Source organism: Rhinichthys klamathensis, unplaced genomic scaffold, assembly GCF_029890125.1.
Source record: "Rhinichthys klamathensis goyatoka isolate OS25496 unplaced genomic scaffold, OSU_Roscu_1.1 h1tg000269l_1, whole genome shotgun sequence".
Classification (NCBI taxonomy): Eukaryota; Metazoa; Chordata; class Actinopteri; order Cypriniformes; family Leuciscidae; genus Rhinichthys; species Rhinichthys klamathensis.
The window spans coordinates 3292954-3315677 of NW_026606789.1; the positions used below are offsets into that span (position 1 = coordinate 3292954).

The 22724-nt window shown below is 37.4% G+C and overlaps 1 protein-coding gene across 2 annotated transcripts; it reads right to left on the bottom strand.

Moving 5' to 3' along the window:
• Positions 1–270: 270 nt before the first annotated feature.
• Positions 271–22453, bottom strand: iffo2a (intermediate filament family orphan 2a). Of its 2 annotated transcripts, none has more exons than XM_056268085.1 (9): positions 21565–22453; positions 9462–9522; positions 9006–9104; positions 6514–6690; positions 6203–6348; positions 4135–4342; positions 1415–1504; positions 1202–1338; positions 271–784 (listed from the first exon to the last, which is right to left on the bottom strand). In XM_056268085.1, exons 1-9 carry the CDS (start codon positions 22110–22112, stop codon positions 661–663), a joined length of 1590 nt encoding a protein of 529 aa, XP_056124060.1. In that variant the 5' UTR covers positions 22113–22453; the 3' UTR covers positions 271–660. The 2 variants fall into 2 exon arrangements, with proteins under 2 accessions (XP_056124060.1, XP_056124061.1); XM_056268086.1 differs by having other exon boundaries at positions 278–784; positions 4135–4312; positions 21565–22452.
• Positions 22454–22724: the final 271 nt, after the last annotated feature.

Sequence of the window (22724 nt, forward strand, 5' to 3'; positions counted from 1 at the left end):
TGCAGCGCTAGCAACTGCTCTCTCCGCGGAAGCTTTGCGTTTAAAGACCTGATAAAATATTTCAACGAAGATCAATATTTCGTGTCTAATTATTTACTTATGTGGCAAGTAGACATGTAATAAGCGGGATAATGTACATCCAGTCGGTTGTTATCTCAGAATAAACCCCTGACAGGGTGATTCTTAGGTAACAACCAGCTGGATGTACATTATCCCTTACTTAACAGACTGATCTTAAAAATGCTCAGATTAACATTAACTAAGATTAATAAATGCTGTAGAAGTATTGTTCATTGTTAGTTCACATTAATGTTATCAAATGAAACCTTATTGTAAAGTGTTACAATATTATATGATAATATATTATTATAATATTATTTATAATAATATGCATTATTATATATGGTATTCATCACACTGTAAAGAGTGTGACATTAGTTAAAGCTAGTGAGGAAGACTATGGAGCCATGCCTTGGCAGTGCTGATGAAGAGGGCACAGCTAGTCCTGACTTAAGACAGCATATAAAGCACCAATACTTACTCTTTGGGAATCTGAAATCCCACACTCATCCATACTGTGTAAGAAAAGGTGACCAGAGACTTAAAAGAGTGACTGGTTCACAAAGAAGCTGAGAAACCAGAAAGACACAGGGCTGATCATCATCTAACTTCTCCATTCATCTCTACCGCCCCTTCTTTCTCTCCATCAGGCTCCAGCTCATCCTGGATGTCATCGGTGTTTCCTGAATCGCTGCTGGCCACAGAGCTGAAGGAGGGCGACTGTCTGCATTTGGAAAACAGAGGACATGAACATAAATCATTAAAAGCCTTTGTGGAGATTCATACTGTTTTACTTTACATTCTCAGTTTGGATTCATTTTAAAGTCACCATTAAATCAAAATGGACAATTCAAAATCTTTAATCATAATAACTTCCCCTCACTCTTGCAGTGACTTCTCTTCTCTGATGATGTGTTTACTGGCGGGACAACCTATCACTCACATGACATCACAGCAATAGCAAACCACAACCGTCCAAACAATTCCCAATGGACAAAATTAAGTCCCGCCCTACATTTTTTCTTGTTCGAGAAGCCGTTTCACTTGGATATACGTCACAATAGGGAAGAAAAGTCTACCACAACTTCCATTTCATGCTGACTTTAAAGTTTTGCTAAAACTCAAATACGATTAAACCAACCTGCCGGTGGTGGCTGTGCTTTGGATGAGCCTCCGGCAGGTCTCCATCTGTACGTCCAGTCCTCTCTTCATACTGCACATCTCCATGTACTCGTGCAGGTGTCTGTTCATGTCACTCTTAGCCGTGGCCAGTTCCAGCTGCAGGAGGAAGATGGCGGTTTTTGAACTCAAGTAAATATCAGCTGAAACGTGTCATTCACAAACGTTCTCTCACCTCAATCTCTCCGATGGTGTCCTGGTACTCCTGCTCTCTGGTCTTAAAGAGGGATTCTGTTTCATTTATGAGGCTACCTAGACTTCGATCCTGGAGGGATAATGCATTATGTATTATTTATATTCTCAGGAGTCAACATACATTTTGTACTATAACATCGTACAGCGAGTAATGGTCAATATTAGTAAGACAGCGTATTTAGCCACAAGAAACATCCCAAAAATACATAAACAGTATTTTTTGGCAATTCACTACCATTCAAAAGTTTGGGTTCCATAATATTTTTTTAAACGTTTTTTCAAAGAAGGATCTTTTGTTTACTAAGGCTGCTTTTATTTGATCAAAAATAAATTAAAACAGTCATATTTAAAATAACCGTTTTCTATTTGAATATACAGGTCCTTCTAAAAAAATTAGCATATTGTGATAAAGTTCATTATTTTCCATAATGTAATGATAAAAATTAAACTTTCATTTATTTTAGATTCATTGCACACCAACTGAAATATTTCAGGTCTTTTATTGTTTTAATACTGATGATTTTGGCATACAGCTCATGAAAACCCAAAATTCCTGTCTCAAAAAATTAGCATATCATGAAAATGGTCTCTAAACGAGCTATTAACCTAATCATCTGAATCAACTAATTAACTCTAAACACCTGCAAAAGATTCCTGAGTCTTTTAAAAACTCCCAGCCTGTTTCATTACTCAAAACCGCAATCATGGGTAAGACTGCCGACCTGACTGCTGTCCAGAAGGCCATCATTGACACCCTCAAGCAAGAGGGTAAGACAGAAAGAAATTTCTGAACAAATAGGCTGTTCCCAGAGTGCTGTATCAAGGCACCTCAGTGGGAAGTCTGTGGGAAGGAAAAAGTGTGGCAAAAAACGCTGCACAACGAGAAGAGGTGACCGGACCCTGAGGAAGATTGTGGAGAAGGACCGATTCCAGACCTTGGGGGACCTGCGGAAGCAGTGGACTGAGTCTGGAGTAGAAACATCCAGAGCCACCGTGCACAGGCGTGTGCAGGAAATGGGCTACAGGTGCCGCATTCCCCAGGTCAAGCCACTTTTGAACCAGAAACAGCGGCAGAAGCGCCTGACCTGGGCTACAGAGAAGCAGCACTGGACTGTTGCTAAAATTTTGCATGTCATTCGGAAATCAAGGTGCCAGAGTCTGGAGGAAGACTGGGGAGAAGGAAATGCCAAAATGCCTGAAGTCCAGTGTCAAGTACCCACAGTCAGTGATGGTCTGGGGTGCCATGTCAGCTGCTGGTGTTGGTGCACTGTGTTTTATCAAGGGCAGGGTCAATGCAGCTAGCTATCAGGAGATTTTGGAGCACTTCATGCTTCCATCTGCTGAAAACTTTATGGAGATGAAGATTTCATTTTTCAGCACGACCTGGCACCTGCTCACAGTGCCAAAACCACTGGTAAATGGTTTACTGACCATGGTATTACTGTGCTCAATTGCCCTGCCAACTCTCCTGACCTGAACCCCATAGAGAATCTGTGGGATATTGTGAAGAGAAAGTTGAGAGACGCAAGACCCAACACTCTGGATGAGCTTAAGGCCGATATCGAAGCATCCTGGGCCTCCATAACACCTCAGCAGTGCCACAGGCTGATTGCCTCCATGCCACGCCGCATTGAAGCAGTCATTTCTGCAAAAGGATTCCCGACCAAGTATTGACTATTGAGTGCATAACTGAACATAATTATTTGAAGGTTGACTTTTTTTTTTTTGTATTAAAAACACTTCTTTTATTGGTCGGATGAAATATGCTAATTTTTTGAGACAGGAATTTTGGGTTTTCATGAGCTGTATGCCAAAATCATCAGTATTAAAACAATAAAAGACCTGAAATATTTCAGTTGGTGTGCAATGAATCTAAAATATATGAAAGTTTAATTTTTATCATTACATTATGGAAAATAATGAACTTTATCACAATATGCTAATTTTTTGTTTAATTTTTTTATATAAAATTTATATATATATATATATATATATATATATATATATATATATATATATATATATATATATATAATATAAAATAATAATATTTTTCTTTTCAGCATCATTACTCCAGTATTTAGTGTCACATGATCCTTCAGAAATCGTTCTAATATGCTGATTTGCATGCTCAAGAAACATTTATTATTATTTTCTTATTATTATCAATGTTGAAAACAGTTGTGCTGCTTAATATTTTTGTGGAAACCGTGCTAAAATTTTTTTCTTCAAGATTCTTTGATGAATACGTTTAAAAGAACAGCATTTATTTTAAACAGAAAGCTTTTGTAACATTATAAACGTCTTTACTCTCACTTTTGATTAATTTAATGCATCCTTCCTGAATAAAAGTATTCATTTGATGGTCAGTAAACTATATACTGAGTATTTTAAATACTTGAATACTTAAATAAATATATAATTAAATATAATTAAGTTTATATTAAATGTATACTTATGATATATTTTAAATGCATTTATAATTAAATAATTACAAAAAAGTACTAAAAATATCACACAGAAAATAGTTTTCCATTGCTAAAAGCCAAATAAAGGTAGTATTTTAGCCAGTATGAGTGTGAGTGAGCATTAACAGAGTTGTTTTCAACTTAATTCAATTGGGTGCTTCCTGTAGTTGCCTATATAGACATTACATTTGAATGATTTGGCACTTTTATCCAAACATGTTTGCTGACCCACCTGCTCCTGAGGTTCTCCGTGAGAGTCAGATGCGCAGGACACTGTGGTGACTGGACCAGCAGCGGCAGAGGTGGTGAGACTGTTGTAGTTACTGAAATCCTCCCAGAGCAAGAGAGTCTCCCCCGTCTCCTCCCACGCCAGACTATCACAGTCATCGTCAAACTCGAACGTTTCCCGCCTGCCAACAAACCAATTAGCTGAGCAACCTCTGCGCACAAGATAGGCAGCAGACACAGACGTGGAAGAGAAAAGAGAAGGAAACGAGGAGACACAAGGAGAAGAAAAGAAAAGGAAAATCAACAGATCCACAATCTAAAGGATTACAAACAAAAGATATAACAAACAAAAGACTATAATACATAACATAGAACAAATGAACATAAGAAAAACAAGTTAATATCCAGATTTTAATTAAAGCAATTAATAATAAATATAGTAATAATAGTAATTTAATCAAATTAAAATAATATGAAAGATCTCTCTCAAATAGGAAAATACACAGCACATAAAATGAGCACAAGATGGCAGTAAGTGATCATACAAAAGTCAAGACAATCAGTTGAAGAGTCCTTACTCTATACTTTTGCAGCATTTTGTTTTCAATGTTATAAACCCTTAATGATCTTACAAACAACAAATGAACTAAACTAAAAAAATATATAATAATAAAAAACATCTCTCTCACAAAAAAACATCAGAAGGTGCCCTCCAATGCAGTGGTTTGACAATGGGACTCACAATTTCTCATGGTCATTAGGCCGTGACCCAATATATATATATATTTTTTAATATGACCTAATTCCTGAAAAATGATATATATATATAACTTATATATTCTGTTTTGGTTTGGTTCTGTTTCTATTCCCTGCATGTGTATTTTGACAGAGAGTGCGTCTCAATCAGATCCCTAGTAGTCAGGGCAGTGATCGGGGAGTCGGCCATTTTAAGGGCTGTCTCAATCACAGAATACTTCCAAAGAACTAAAAAGTTCACTACCTAAAAAGTCCCACAATGCACAGTGAAAACCAGGGAGCATCAATGCTCACTAATATGGAAGTTCTGAAATTCGAATTTTAACTCACTACACATATTAATGACACGCGATAAATTTCAAAATACAAACCATTATTTAATTATATTTCAGCTGCATAAACATACATTGCTAGACAGGTAATGAATAATCTAGCTAACATTTATCATTTACTTACAGCTGAAATGTTGCACATGTATGTAAAAGCAAAGTATTTATCATTATGTCCTTAAAAATCATTACAATTAATGTCAGAAATATATCAGCTATTGTAAATATAATGTTGTAAATACCAGTAATAATATTGTACAATGAGGACGTAGTCCCGTCGCCAGAAATAGAGTCATCAGTGTACCAATGTGTGGTGAGCCAGCGTCCTTTACTGTCCTTACCAGTGGCCGAATTCTTGAACCCAATATACTGATTCACAAGCTCGGGAGCTGATTGAGACGCACCACTATAGTTTCCTCGTGTGTGTGTGTGTGTGTGTTAAACACTAATTAAGTTCACCTGTTGTTCATTTAGTTCCCTTTGTTAGCTCTGTGTATATATAGCCCTCATTTTCTGTTCATCCTTTGTCTGTTCTCTAGTTAAAGTTAAGTTGCTTGTGCATGTCTTGCTCTCCTGTGTTTATTCTGTGCTCCTGCGTGTTTAACATGTTTCTATTATTTCGTTTGAACTGTTAAATAAAGAGATCCTGCCTCCTTACTTCCATAGAATTTTTTCCATACTATGGAAGTCAATGGGGACTATCACCTGTTTGGCTGCCCATATTCTTAAAAATATCTTCTGTGTTCAGCAGAATAAAGAAATTCATACAGGTTAGGAACAACTTGATGGTGAGTAAATAATACTGATTTTTGGGAGAACTATCCCTTTAAACTGAGTCTGACAGAAGAGTCAACAGCTTTCGTTCACGTCTTTCAAAATTAAAGTCTCGATTCAGAAAAAACATGTTTTTTTGACGGCACACCCACTCAAAACAGTATTGCGACCCAACAGTTGAGAAACACTCCACTAATGACTATGAAGACTCACAGCTGGTTGAGCATCCTCTTCATCTCATCAGTGATATTGAGAGAACCAGGCATGTCCTCCTCACAGTGAGCAGAAGCAACATCAGTCTCCACTCTCTGCTCCTCTGATTCACCCTTACACTCCTTCCTCCTACATACCGCCATCCCCTACAACACACACACACATTCTCTGATTGCTGAAAGATTCAAATGGCATGATAAGCTGTTGTATAAACTCCATGTACTGCAAATCAAATCTGAGCTCCAAATTTGCACACTGTTCCAGTAGATTGGGAGGTATCATCAGAATCTATTGAGAGTAAGTTTCCGTACCCCTTTCTGCTCGGGAGGAGCTCTGCATGGGCCGCCGTGCAATATCATGCTCATGTCTTCTGAGTTCCTCTGCTGTGCCACGTCACACAGCTTGGCTGTGATGTCGATGCGTCTGCAGATGTCCATATCAACCGTCATGGCTTTCTCCTGGATTTTAGTGTCCAAGTCAGACACTTCCTATACACAAATGCATGATAATGAGACATTTCAGACGTAATCCATCATGCTTTGATTCAGCAGAAAACTGGAACAGGAAAACATACCTCTCTTGCTTTATAAAAACATAACACAACATACTTAAGCAATATTACATAGAAATATCATGCAAACAGCCCTGTGGTGTGAAAAATCTTTTTTTTTAAAGTACAAATATTCTACACAGCCTCAGTTAAAGGCACAATATGTAAGATTTTTGGATTAAAATATCCCAAAACCACTAGAACAATGGTATATATTTTGTTGAATTGTGTACTTACATTATACCAAATGTTTCCAACAATGTTCAGAACCAGAGAAATCAGTAATTTGAACAGTGTAATGGCCCGTGGCCCGTGTCATTGCGTTGCCTGTCAATGAAGTCATATCTGCGCTACACTTGATTTACTTCTGTAGAAACCATGTAAAGATGCTTTAATATATGTTGTGTGTATATATATATATATATATATATATATATATATATATATATACACAATAATATATTAGGCAGGTGAGCAACTGTTTATCAACCTTTATCGGGTTAGTCTTATTGTTTGAATCTCGTTTTCTTGATTTACCGCGAGTAACACGTTTTTACCATGCCTCAGAGATAACACTATTTTGTCGAGTGGCTAATAGCATAATCAGAAAGAGCTTTATTTGTAATAACAGTAACACAGCATTTTCTCCACCATACAATATATTTTAAAATTTACTGCATGCCATTTAGCAACACAAGTCATCCAGCTTTTATTAATATGATATTCTAATATCAATCTAGCTTACTGCAATGTGCAACAAGTGTCTCATACCAGACACCAAGCAAACGCACAGAGCAATGTTAAAATAATTTCAACACACTCAAACTTATTTTAGTATGATTGTTTTGACCAAGTAAAAACAGCGCTGCATTACCCTACGATTTTAATTCGTCAGATAAAGTGACCTGTATGAGTAGTCATTCAGCACTTGCAGCTATTTCATTACAATAAAATAAAATAATGCAAATTTAAGTGATCAAACATGATTGTAACAAAGTTCAAGTTCAGGGAAGGAGGAGCATAACTTTAATTATAAAATAAACATAAGCAACAAAATGAAAGGAGCGGCAGGCGGCTGACTGCGGCACATAAGCATAATAAAACAGCAACGTAAATGTCCCAGGCTCTCGACCAATACCACAGTAATATTAATATAACTTTAATACATTAGCTCATTCATGAACACGATTTCTGCCCGAGTCCCGTCGGATTGCTTTCCATCGGCTGTGGAGGTGAAGACGACAACTCCCATGAGTCCACGCTCATTTACGGCATCATCAAGCTGCGCCTGTGTTATTGTTATGAATAAGCGACCTCTGCTGGCGAAACTTACATACTGTGCCTTTAATATTAGATAATAAAAACTGCATGAATAATAATAAAGTTAAAATGTTAAAAAAAATGTTAAGCAGCACAAGTGGTTTTAGCATTGATAATAATAATAATAAGAAATGTTACCTGAGCACCAAATCAGCATTTTAGAATGATTTCTGAAGGATCATGTGACACTGAAGACTGGCGTAATGATGCTGACAATTCAGCTTTGATCACAGGAATAAATTACATTTTAAAATATATTAAAACAGTTATTTTAATTTGTAATAATATTTTGCAATACTGTTTTTACTGTATTTTTAATTAAATAAGGGCTACCTTGGTGAGCAAAAGAAACTTCAAAAACATAAAAAAAACAGTAATGTTTCCAAACTTTTGACAGTTACTATTTATATAACTATATATTATATTATTATAGAAACTTGCGCATAAACAGCACTACACAGCTTTTTATGGGTTAGTAAGCATTACAAAAACCTCAAAGGCAGATAAACTTCTCCAAACTCATTTGGCTACAACAGATGGTTGAGCTTCTTTTGAAATGCTTTGTAACAGTGTGCATTCACATTAAGGAACATATTATCCAGGGAGGCAGCAGTCAGCTGTGCTTTATTACTGGGACTCAGCAACAGCTACTCAACAGTAAAGAACAATATGCATCTGTTCCAGGGCCAGAAAGCCTGACTGCTTCATTGCTTATTTGTCCACACAGATCTATGGGTATCTATTCAGTCTAATGCCAGAGCTATTTACCGATGGTTCATCTTCATTTCCCTGAAAGTCAATCTTGTAATCTTTATTAATCTCTCACAAGTGCAGTCAAATTATACTCTTTTAAACGAGGTACTGTTGAATGTAAATGGATATTTGCATGTTTTGCATGTCTTTAGTAGTGTGCAGATAAAGCAGGACACTTACATCATGAGGCATAAGGGTCTTGAAGACCACCAGCTCTGTTTTAAGACGCTCCATCTTCTCATTCAGTTCTCCTTGCAATGCTTCAGACGACTGAACACTCTGTAAGGAGAACATTTAGAAAGTTTAGCTGTGCAATGTAAAAAAAAAATTAGAGGGTGAAAATGAAGGCAATAGTTTGCATGGCTTTTTTTAGTTGAATATATTTACTTAATTATTTTAATGAAATGTTTTGACTGAACTTAATGTCAAGTTTCCATGCTACAAAACTACAGTAATCAAGCAACTCTGGTCGTTTTTTTCTGCATCATTTCCTTGGTCTCAGAATATATTTTTACAGTGTGGGTGGGGGGTTTTCTTCCATACAATAGAATTACCTAAAAGCTAGACATGCATCAGTGCAGATGTATGGATGTCAAACATCAACACAGTCACAATAAAATAGGGCTGAAATCTCACCTCCTGTAAAGTCTCCACCAAAGACTCCATCTGCTGACGTTTGGACACCTCCTCCTCCCATCTGGAATACAAACACAAAACAGATTGTACTAGAAATAAATGTGCAGAGTTTGTCATAGTGTGATAAAGTCTTGATCTGGAGTCATTCAAACAATTACATTACAAATAATTAGTGGCTCAAAAGAGGATGAAAGTTATTTAAAAAAAAATATTTACCATTTATTCAAAACTGCTTTTTAGAAAACGTACCACATATAGTTGTATACAACAAGTACACAACTCTAAAAAATCATATGTGTGTAAAGGTTTACCACAAAAGTATGTTTGTTTAGTTACATGTACTCAAAAGAGACTTGAGAAAAACATCATTATCCTCCCTCTGCCACTGACCATTGAGAATCTTCCTCAGACCTTTAAAACTCCCCGAAAACACTAGCAAGCTCCCTTTAAATCACTATGGAGACTGTAGTGCAAAGCAGAATATGCCAATAAAAGCTTAACTTTTGCAGGAGAAATGCTTGAGGAAAAATGATTGTGTCTGATTAAAACATAATATATTCTATGGTGGTGTTACTACTGAATCTTCTGTCACATGTCTAAAGATTTTATAATTACCTGAGTTATAATTGTGAATTCGGCATCTGTATTGAATGTGATACACTAAAATGATGGTACACTGCGGGTCAAATTTATTTATATCGATTCCTCTTGTAACGCATATAAATAAACATACAACAGCCAACAGAGTATGAATCACACAAAGATGATTCTTATGAACCAGTTATTTTTAGTGGATCAAACACGTGGGCTATAACGCAAACAGTGTGATCCGATTCCCATACAAATGTGCCAGTTCTTTATGTGAATAGTTCAAAAAGTCCAGACCGGTTTAAATCAGTCTTGACAAATCCTTCACTGAACCAAACCTATCAATGTGGTCACTGAATCAATGTCACTTAATCATTTTGTTTGGTCCATATCAAAATGAGGTAGGTTTTGGATCAGTATAATTACAGGATGACTATCCATGTGACAATGTCTCGTTAAAGAAATATAATAATAATAATTCTTGCATCAGAGGTTTAAATAACCACCTGTCTGCAAAGTGTTAACATGGTGTGGGATTCCCCCTGTCTGATTCTGTCCTCATTGGTTGGATTAAAGGATGACAGCTTCTCTTATTTTATAAGCTCCTGATCCTTTGATTTCTCACATGCTCAAGGGATTATAGACTCCATTAGTCTTACACTTGCATTGTGTGACAGTCTGACTGGGTCCAGACATCAAGACACCTGCAAGTGCTGACTCAACATGACAAGATCCAGAAGGGATCATCTGTTTAGTACAAAGAGTTGTACTTGTTATGTTAAGCTGATCTGTAGGCCAGGCATGAAAAGCATGTGGAGGCTGTGGATCTTCAGTGAAAACAAGAGGAGTAGAGAAAGTTCTGAGTGTATAAGAATGAAAGTGCAATGCCATAAACATAATACACATATACTACCGTTCAAAGGTTTGTGGTCGATAAGATTTTTTCATATTTTGAAAGAAGTCTTTTATGCTCAGCAAAGCAGCATTTATTTATTTTTTAAAAATACAGTAACAGCAGTAATATTGTGAAATATATATTTTTTACAATTTAAAATAAGTTTTCTATTTAAAAAAAATAAAATACATTTTATCCCTGTGATGGCAAAGCTGAATTTTCAGCATCATTACTTCAGTCCTAGAGTCACATGACCCTTCAGAAATCATTCTGATATGCTGATTCGTTGCTCAAGAAACATTTCTTCTTATTATAAATGTTGAATACAGATGTGCTCTTAATATTTTTGTTGAATTTTCTTGTTGAATCTGAGTATTCTAAGATGAATAGAAAGTTCAAAAGAACAACATTCATTTGAAACAGAAATATTTTTTTAACAGCTATCATTTTTGGAGAAAGACCGTTTTCTTTGGTTAAGGAGTAGCCACAGGTAGATGAGAGTCAGAAATCTAGATCCATATAGAACTGATACACACAGGTGTGGAGATACGTCATGGATCTGGCTGTTCAGACAGTGCAGGGTCAGTGTGGATCACTCTGAATGTCACTGGGATCCAGTGGAGCTGACTAGACAACAGCCCAAGGTCATGAGAATCAAACTCCTCTCATTTCCTTTGCTGCAGCATAGACTGAGCTTCCACTTCATCCAAAAAGACACTGAACACAATATAAACGGAAACTCTCACAATGGCATGAGCAAATGTAGATGAATACTGCATATCAAAAGCTTTTGAATGCCCACCTGGTCAACAATCAGCACAGGATTAGAACTTTTTAATGAGCTGCTATTTAGGAAAAGAAAGATGAGACACCACAAAATGAAGAGGCGCTTTCTTTGTTCTTCACTATATGCCATCACTGTACACATTGCTGTGACTTCTCCCATTGTGTGAGATCGGGTCGGTCAATTTAAATACACATTGTTCAGTTTATGGGAGAGTTCAAATGAATTGAGCCAATGTTTCAAAGAGCTATTATGGGCGAGGAAAGAGAAGGACAGGGGCACATCTGTTATAGCTCAAAAGTTCTGTGTCCCATTGTAATCTTAAACTGCTTCAAAAGTGTACAAATGAATAGGGCAGAGAGTGATAACGTGAGGTGACCGTGGGGGGGGGTTCATCATGATAGCACCTGTGAAGACCTTCAAAGCATTATGTCCCACATAAAGAGACACCCTTTTTTTCATTTGTCCACCACCTCTGAAATGCCTGAAGTGAAATAGACATCATCTCACTTAGTATTTACTCGAAACAGGAGCTCAGAGTGAGACGTTCACAAAGATCAGATGAGACCACCAAAGAGCGGAATCCAAACAAAGATCACAGCAGAACCACAGCGCATCTTAACAGCAACACCTCAACCTCAACTTTGACTCAAAGATTCAACGATCCAATCATAAACAACTACCTAATTCTTGAATGAATCAGTCATTTGAACGAATCGTTTGCATTAAGACGCTCGCTCATTAAGACGGTCGCCTGCCGTGTGTTTAGTGTTATGTTTAAAAGTATTATTCTTTCCAACGTTTCTTATTTGTATCAAAAACATTAAAAACAATTTAAAACATTTTACCAACCCCAAACTTTTGAACGGTTAATGCATATAAGGGCAGAACAAAATAAGCTCAGAATGTCATATCCCAGGAGAAGGAAGAAATAACCTAGAAGAAAGATAACCCCATGACCTGTGTCCCACTATTCTATTGCCTCCTTAACATATTTTGCAGACAGAAATTGTGGCAAAATGGAGAGTAAGCTTCACACAGGCTATAAATGTAGTCACGAGCTGGTATGTTAGGTATGTAAATTACCTCTTTTTAAATTCTAAACCATTCCCAAAGTGGGACACCAGCTATTCCTTTACATGGTTTCCGCCTTTTTTTTTTTTTTACGTACAAATAGTTAACGGTCAAACAAAAAATAGCTATCTTTTATTTATTCCATAAATTAGTTATCTAAGATTTTCAGGTTAAAAATATAGATTTTATCTATAAGGTAAACAAGGTTTTATGGTAACATTGTTTATTTTAAACATTTTCAACACCTCTTTCCCTTCAATCAGTTCATTTTAGGGTCCTGCAGTGTAACCAATGCTTAGAAGTACAAATATTCCATAAGTCTTTCAATTATATGAGGTCAAACAAATGGTATGCATAATGATTAGAAAAGAATTAGAAAACCCTGAATTAGTCTTGAGATGAAGTATATATCATGTAGACCAAAAAAAGAAAAGAAAAAGCCTTTTCTGCAAAAACTAAGATTTCATGAAAATCTCTTTCCAGCAGGTTTTTCAGTGTCTGATTTTGTGATCCAAAAGGTTCCCAGCCATTTCAAGCAAACATGTAGTAGATGGAGTTGACTTATGTTTCTTGAAAGCATGAGTTCAGTGGTATGTTAGGCATGTAAATGAGTAGCCTTGCTTTCTATATTTGTCTGTTTTTTAACCACTTTTGTTGAGGAATTCTGTTCATGCACAATTATTCGCAGCACATTAAATGTCAAAAAGCAAGTATATTTCTGCTTAATTTCTCAAGATACAGACCATTTGTTAAACTTTCACTTGAGACACTGATCTCTGAACTCTGCTTTGATTTTTTTTATAAGGTTCAGTAAAAGTTTTCAAGTGATTTGATCAAAGAGGTTTAAGACTGCATTGGAATTGCCACTGGTCAATAAATCCATAAAATGATAATGATTCACAAAGTCAAAACGAGGTTGGGGGATAGTAAAAGTGAAATTAGTATTAATATTACAACAATAGTATTATTATACTATACAGACGCTGCTAATCAAATGCCTTTGATTAACTGATAATCAGGAAGTGTGACCAACTCTAAATCAGAAGTTTAGGCAGTTTGCTGGTCTGGAGCATTTAGGTGTGTGTTAACACAATGACAATGAGGAAAGACATCAACAAGACATTGTTGTCATCAATCTGAGAAGGGTTATATAACCATTTCCAAACTACTTGAAGTCCATCATTTTACAGTGAGGAAGATTATTCACAAGTGGAAAACATTCAAGACAACTATCAATCTTCCCTGGAGTGGACGTCCCAGCAAATTCACCCCAAGGTCAGACCATACAATTCAGAGAAATTGCAAAAAAAAGAAAAAAAAAAAGAACTACACAGGCTCAGACTCTACAGGCCTCAATTAACATGTTAAAGTTCATGACAATACGATTAGAAAAAGAGGGGGTAAGTATGGCATGTTTGGGGGGGTTGCCAAGAGAAAGCTCCTTATCTCTTAAAAGAACATGGCAGCACGGCTAAGGTTTGCAAAGTTGCATCTGAAGTTGCAAACCTCAAGACTTCTGGAATGTCCTTTGGACATTTGAGACAAAAGTGGAGATGTTTGGCCATAATGCACAGTGCCACGTTTGGTGAAAACTCAATTGAAATTTTGTGGCAGGACCTTAAGAGAGCTGTGCATAAACAGATGCCCGCAAACCTCAATGAACTGAAGCAACGTTGTAAAGAAAAGCGGGCCAAAATTCCTCCACCAAGATGTGAGAGACTGCTAAAGTCGTACAGAAAATGACTGCTAAAGGTGGTTCTACTAATCATAAGGTGTACTTTGTCACCCATGGCTTCTCCATTTTGGCTTTATTTTTTGTTAAATAAAATATGACAGTGTAATATGTCATGTGTTGTTGTTCATCTGAGGTTGTATTTACCTAATTTTAAGGCCTGCTATAGACTAGATGTTTTTGTATTATGTCCTGATACTTAAAACCATAGAATTCAAAAGGCTATCCTTTATTTTTCAAATGATTACTATGATGAAATTGTTCAATACGGAGTTATAAAGCTGTAGCTCAGTCTCTTTAAAAATAAATGTAAAAATAAGCCTTTTAAAATAAAACGAGGGCCTTGTGCCAGGTCTATTTTAGGCCTTTGGACTTAGAAGAGGACTTTCCCTCACAAGATATATAGTGGGCTCATTAATTCCTGTACATTATATATCCTGCCTGCTGCTGGATAATGACTCACAAAGACTCACATGCATTTCCTTTTACAAAACCAGAAAAATCCTATGGTAGCTGTACACAATAAATACACAAAATACTGCGGTAAATATGCAATATTTGTGGCCGAAAACACAAAAAAAGGCTGCCAGGCTAATATATTCCATTTCATTTCAGTGATGGAACATTAGTCTGTTTCCTGTGCCAAAATCAGCTCTTGGCAACGTTCTTCTGTCCTAAACCCTCTGACCATGAGCTAAATGTTCTCAGACTAAATGCTTATATATATATATATATATATATATATACACACTGAACAAAATTATAAACGCAACACTTTTGTTTTTGCCCCCATTTTTCATGAGCTGAACTTGTACTCTATGTACACAAAAGGCCTATTTCTCTCAAATATTGTTCACAAATCTGTCTAAATCTGTGTTAGTGAGCACTTCTCCTTTGCCGAGATAATCCATCCACCTCACTGGTGTGGCATATCAAGATGCTGATTAGACAGATTATTGCACAGGTGTGCCTTAGTCTGGCCACAATAAAAGGCCACTCTAAAATGTGCAGTTTTATCACACATCACAATGCCACAGATGTCACAAGTTTTGAGGGAGAGTGCAATTGGCATGCTGACTGCAGGAATGTCCACCAGAGCTGTTGCCCGTGAATTGACTGTTCATTTCTCTATCATAAGCCGTCTCCAAAGGCGTTTCAGAGAATTTGGCAGACCAGGTGTAACACCAGCCAAGGACCTCCACATCCAGCATCTTCACCTCCAAGATCATCTGAGACCAGCCATCTGGACAGTTGCTGCAACAATCGGTTTGCATAACCAAAGAATTTCTGCACAAACTGTCAGAAACCGTCTCAGGGAAGCTCATCTGCATGCTCGTCGTCCTCATTGGGGTCTCGACCTGACTGCAGTTCGTCGACGTAACCGACTTGAGTGGGCAAATGATCACATTCAATGGCGTCTGGCACTTTGGAGAGGTGGTCTCTTCACAGATGAATCCCGGTTTTCACTGTACAGGGCAGATGGCAGACAGCGTGTATGGCGTCTTGTGGGTGAGTGGTTTGCTGATGTCAATGTTGTGGATCGAGTGGCCCATGGTGGCGGTGGGTTCCAGGTCCTGCCAATATCCACCAACTTCACACAGCCATTGAAAAGGAGTGGACCAACATTCCACAGGCCACAATCAACAACCTGATCAACTCTATGCGAAGGAGCGGTGTTGCACTGCGTGAGGCAAATGGTGGTCACACCAGATACTGACCGGTTTTCGGACCCCCCCACAGTAAAACTGCACATTTTAGGGTGGCCTTTTATTGTGGCCAGCCTAAGGCACACCTGTGAAATAATATATATGCACATATATATATATATATAAACAATAATAAACAATCAAATCCGTCAAATATTTGAGAAAAAGGTGATGCTTGCTTGAGGGTGGACTGTTTCAACTTGGACCAGTAAGAAACCAACTAAAACATCTCAGCAACTGCATAGCAACCACCCACATCACTCTAGGACCAGGACTGACTTTTACAATGTCCACATGTTAATAACTTTCCAAAGCCAAAATCATGTTTATTGCCTTAACGACTGCTAAATGAAAATCTTGACATTATGTGCAAAGTTGACCTACATAACGATCCGTCTCAGACTCAGACAGTCCCGTGGGTCTTCAGTAGTGCACATCTGTGTCCACACACAGGACATCAGAGGAGGAGCGAGCTGCATTTCAGATCAATACTCAGAGCTACTCTCAAGAATCACAGACACATGAACACATGATCTAAACCCCTCCCTTCTGTGGCACAGGGGGTCAACACATAAATCAGGACAAAAGCAACTCTTGTGAAAAAGAACTCTTGTGCTTAATTATATTGAATGTACACCTATATTTCTAGTTCGAAACTATTACATTCAGTTTACAGAACAGTAAATTCTTCTAAAGTACATTCTTTTCATAATAAGTACTATTTTTAATAGTATGTTGAAAGTGTACTTCTTTTTCACAAGGCTCAATATCCAAACCAGAATGAGACATTCAGGCTTTTATTAAGCGTTTGCGTCACCAGGGCTTTTGAGGTTCAGTTTTTGAATGCATAGTGAATTGGCTGGGAGCGTCTACTCCATCCGTACACTAGCTGGATATTTACAAACCCGCACAATAAACACAGTCACTCAGAAAACTATTTACCACATTTGACAGCAATCTGGCAGAAATAAAATCTTTTGAAAGTCAATCATGTGCATCATCATGAAATAACTTGCCAGCTCAGAAGAAAAGGCAGAATAACTTCTTTCAGGAAAATTGGCAAGACTGAATAATTTGTTGTTAGCATTATTAGTCCATTGATAAGTGATGTATATAAGTGGCGCACAGAGTTTTGACTTTCTCTCCTTGTTTACAATACAAGGGTAAAAGTAGCGCTTTTGGAGATATGAGGTTTCTGCCCGACACACATATATACATATTCTGACATTTTAAAACTAAAACTAGACAAAAATGTACCTTAATATGTCTTACATTCAAGAATAAAAAATAAAAGCTTTTATTTCACACCAGTTGATAGCTGTTTCTTGGATGTGTAAAAATGTTCAGAATGTTCTAGTGCCCATGATTTTGGACTCCCAGCATGAGTGGGGGGGCAGAAGTGATTTCCTGCCCAGTGAGGCAGCACTACTAAATCATTCCCTGCCTGGAGAGATGACCTTACTTTCTGCAGTCTTACCTCCTGTTCACTTACACACCAGTGATCCCCCACACAAAACATCACCTCACATGCAGCTACAGCAACATCCCTGACCAGTACTGGACAGACGTCTACAGCCATGGCTTTACAGCCCAACTCACACGGGTCAGTGGAGAGCATCTGGGGGTTATAAAACACCTTCTGAAAGACTGTTTTCGGTGTTCCTCAATGTTGTCATGTGCAGAATGCATGGCTTTTGTGCTAGGAAATGTGTTGAATCATACAGCTAGAGCTTAGAAACCATAAACTGACTCCCAGCACAACATTCAAGATGGACTGATAAATATGATTTAAAGTCACCATGAAATGTGTGTAAATGGATCATTCTTATTCTGTTATGGCAGTATTCATTATAAATGTTTTATCCGTGCACACATCATTATTTTTTTTTTTCATTTATGTGCCCTGATAATCTTTAATCAAAAAAACGTCACCTCCCTCTTGGAGCAACATATTTTCTCTTCTCTGATGACGCGTTTACTGGCATGAGGACGGGACAACCTGTCATTCACATGAGCAAATCACAATGATACAACGATCCAATCCATTCCTGATGGACAGGAAAGTCCTGCACTAGATTTTTTCTTGTGCAAGAAGCAATAGTTCTCCGTCTCATATTAGGCAAAAAGGCACAATCAATCCAAACCGATACCATAGAAATGGTAATGAATCTACAAACTTGACACCAAGTAAAATATTACGTAACACCAAAAGAGACTTCTAGTGTTCTCGGTTTACTTGGGGTTAGTTTCTTAACAACCGCAACAGATGTCCAGAACAGTTTAATAAACCTGAATTTCTATCAAAGCAATGGAATTCCCACAAAGGATTAATCAGACAAAGAATTCCAATGAAACGGGAGGATGGGTGAAGAATTCGCACAACACTCCAAGGGGTGGGGCAGAATTACTCCATTCTCTAGATATGCGAAGCTCCCTAAAATGTTCAATCAGTATCGGAATGATTTGTAGGTTTTGTGCTGTTTAGACAGACATGAAAATAACTGGGTTGAATATCTTTTTTCCCTTTCAATAATAATGTTTTTTGGCTCAAAAGTCTTGACTTTAGTAATGCAATTTTGACCTCGGAAACTCAAAACTCTGAAAATAGCCAGATACGATTAAAATCAGCAAACTCAAACTCTTTATCAGTTTGCAGTTTCTTTAATTTGGCTCCAAGTTGCTCTGTACTTTAAATAATACTAGACCAAACATTAAGCCTGTTGCCAAACACATGCTTAATTTATAACCGGTTTTATATTTGTTTAAATGATTTCCTAGGAGACAGTCTTTGCATATGAGCTTGATGTCACACTTTCCACCTGTTTCAGATCGCATTTAATATAACAGACCACCAACATCCATCCTAACCCACCGGCTGCTACAGTGATACTCTATCTGAGGGCCAAAACAAACATAAGATGACAGCAGAGCAAAGAGGCCCATGCTAAAAAAATAGTTAATTTTATGTTGGGCACTTAAGGAAAGACGAGTCGAAACATATGACTATTTATTCAAGCATTTATCAAAGAAATAGCCCATTCCTAACAGTATTGTAAGCTAAGTAAGCACTGAATAATCTAAGGATATCTAAGTGGGGTTTTTCCTCACTCAAGACCTGGAAATGAATCATTGTGTGGCTCATTTGTCCACTTCTTATCACAGATAGTCCACTTCTGTTCTGGCAGATGAGAAAAAAATTCAAGACCTTCTATAGCCAGACTATTATATTACTATTACACCAGCCACTGACACAAACTATGATAACAACACAGCCAAGAAGAACAGTCTGGGGAAACAATTCAGGATTACTGTAGTAGATATTGTGAGAAAACATGTCTGGGGCTTCTAGATGACCGGAAATGCCTTAAAGTTACAGTAACATATCTGTGTTGAGCAATGAATGAGTCCCCACACTAGTGCTCGGAGAAACAAGGAATTAGACACAGATGTTTTGTTCATCACTTTTCCAGCAGTACACACCTAAATCAAGCATCTTTTAGCAACAACAACAGGAAATGTATCTTCTAAATCAACATGTACTGGATCATTCCCACCATCAATGACAAAAATAAATGGTTGAATCAGCCTGTGAATGACACATATCAAAAAGTCTAACAGAGAATCTAACTGGGGGAAATTCCCGATGAACCAAACCCATACAGAATGGGTGGAAGTGTATTACGTGGACTAATGGTCCCAAAAGGTGTAAAGAGAAACTGTAAAGAGATTCTACTGAAGTTATAGGGCAGTTCCCACATACTCATATTGAATGGGAGGGTTTTGCAGAGATCCCCATTTGGAGGAGAGAAAAAGCTAATGTTTCTGTCAGATAAAATGTCACCCCTGCTTTCTCGGGTTTCATATCCAAACTGGACGCTTTGTAATAAGATACTAGAGAACATACAGGGGTTACTGATAGAGCCTTACTGGTAAATACACTATGAAAAACCTATACCCCAGGGACAGCCATATAAAATAGAAAGGAAACACAGTCTTGTTTACTATAGTATGAACACACAGGGGGGAAAAGTTCTTGTTTTTGAAAGGAGAAGGGTTATTTTTGTTGCAAGTTTTTTGATAATCAACCCAACTAACAAAGATATGTTGCTATTCCCATTAGGATATAAAACGCTATTGTTTTCTGAATGTTTAAAATGTCCAGTTTGTTCTTGGTTATGTGATTGCTAGCGAAAAAATTAAGGGAATGTTTTATTCTATCATTTTGCAAACATTATGGGAACATAACTTTTAAATGTTCTCTGAACGTTCTGAAACAAGTAGTATGCACTGCAGTATTGTTTAAACAATGTTAGACGAACATCCAACTAAAATGTTACAAAAGAAATCCGTTCCATGAATGATGTATAAAAAAACTTTAAAAAAATGTTCTGTATAAGTCTGAAAAATGTTTGATCTTTGAGAGAACATTGTAGAATGTTAGCCAATGTTCCAAAGCTTTTTTTAATGTTATTTTAAACAATTAAAAATAATAATTTAAATGATAATAATATTTATGACATTAAAGCAAAGCTGTTTTGCAATCAAAATGGTCACAACTGCATTTGTTTTTGGATGTTTTTACTATTTTCTTTTTTTAGATCAATGGCTGATAAAAAGGCTGAATAATTAATGAAATAGATTAGGCCTAGGTACTTTAGTTTGACATTTATTGGTAAACAGGTAATAGCGATAATACTTAATAACCAATTGTGTAGAAAAGTGTGAATATTAGTGAAAAAGAGAGTGGTCAAACCAATTATTGATCTATATCTAATGGTAACTTATTTATGGTAACTACACTCTAAAAAAATATTTTCATGATTTGTTATCACAACTTTTTATCTTTTGTCAAATCAACTTGACAAATGACTAATGTGGTGAAGATAACATACTATTTTGAGTTTCCTTTTTATTAAACCAATCTTCTTCATTGTATTAACTCAGATTTTTAATTCCAACGAACTCAAAATTAAGGCAACCAGATAACTTGCTTTTTTAAGTTAAGCCAACATTTTTTTTTAAAGTGTAGTTTTGGCCAAAGTACAATGTTTACCGTAATAAAGTGTAGGCTAATAGTTTTTAAATGTCAAACTATTATAAATTAATATGGCATCTCCAATTAGTGTATCAAGCTTTCTTTTTGTTCCACTTTTTTATGACATTGGTAACTAACATCATGTCATTGTCACCAGAATTTTGTTGGAGTAACAAATACTGCGGTAACCATCTTTTTCCCCTGAATTACAAAAATTGCTGATAAGGAAATGAGCTTTCTCACTTTTTTTGCAAGGCAAACACTTGAAATAAGCTCAAGCTGGACTTACTTTCTTCTGTACTCGTCTCTCTCTCGCTTAACTTTGGCCAACACATTGTACAAGGCCCTGAGTTCAGGTGTTATGGTGTCAATCTGAACCCCGACACCGTCTGGATGAGTCCAAGACACTCCAGGCCCCTGGTGAGTCTCGAACCGTCCTCCGCATCGGGAGGTGTGTGAGAAACTCCAGATTTTACCGGGGAGTCTCGATTGACACAGTGCGTTTGAATAAGGCAGTTCGAGGTTCGTCTGGACCGCTTTATCCCGGGAAAACAGCAGTCGGTACCGGGATTGCTCCTGGGCGTGCTGCAGCTGGATCTCCAATAACTTATTTCTGCGCTCTAATTCGTGGACTTTGGAAAGGAAGCAACGGAAGCGGAGATTCAGTGTTTTTAACACATTAATGTTGGAGCCCAAATCGTTTCTCAACGCGCTGGTTGCCATGGCGCCGGACCCGCTCCCAGTCGCACACGCTTCATTCATACCGAGAGGAGCAGCGGATTCATTGAACAATATCGGGTTGAGAACCGGGTCTGGAAAACGACGAGGTAAATCCATCTTTATCCGTGAGCAATGTTTCTACGCATCAAACTGCAGATGCTGTAAAGCAGCATACGTCACCTCCATGCTCTCGGACGCAAGGTGCACTCCCTTTATCTAATACCACACAAGTAATAGGCCATACTCGCGCTTCTAGCGGCCGGATAAAGCGCAGTGACCGGTATACATTTTATGAACTCTCAGCTGCCCCCCTCCTACCATCCGCTGGTGATGAAATGGGCTGGTTATTGGTCTCAACTTGCCGTAGAGACTCAGCTAGGTTTCAGCCCAGTCTGAGAACAGCCGCACACCAACCGAAGGAAAACGGGAGGAGAGGAAGACATGTCTGTCTAATCCGCCCTCCAGTAACAGTCGCATACCGCGTCTTTAGGACACACCCTTTCAATTTACATATTACATGAGGGGCGTGGGCATATATACACACACACACCCCTAACCAGTAACATTTTAAAAGTATTTACATATTAAATATTTGGCGTCTGTTTAGAGTGTTCCTGTGATAAAAGAGAACTTTGTTTGTTTCTGATCTTGACAAATATGATACTGGGGTCATTCCTACAGCACTTTCTTTGAACTTTGTAAATTAAAATAAACAATTTAAGCAAATAT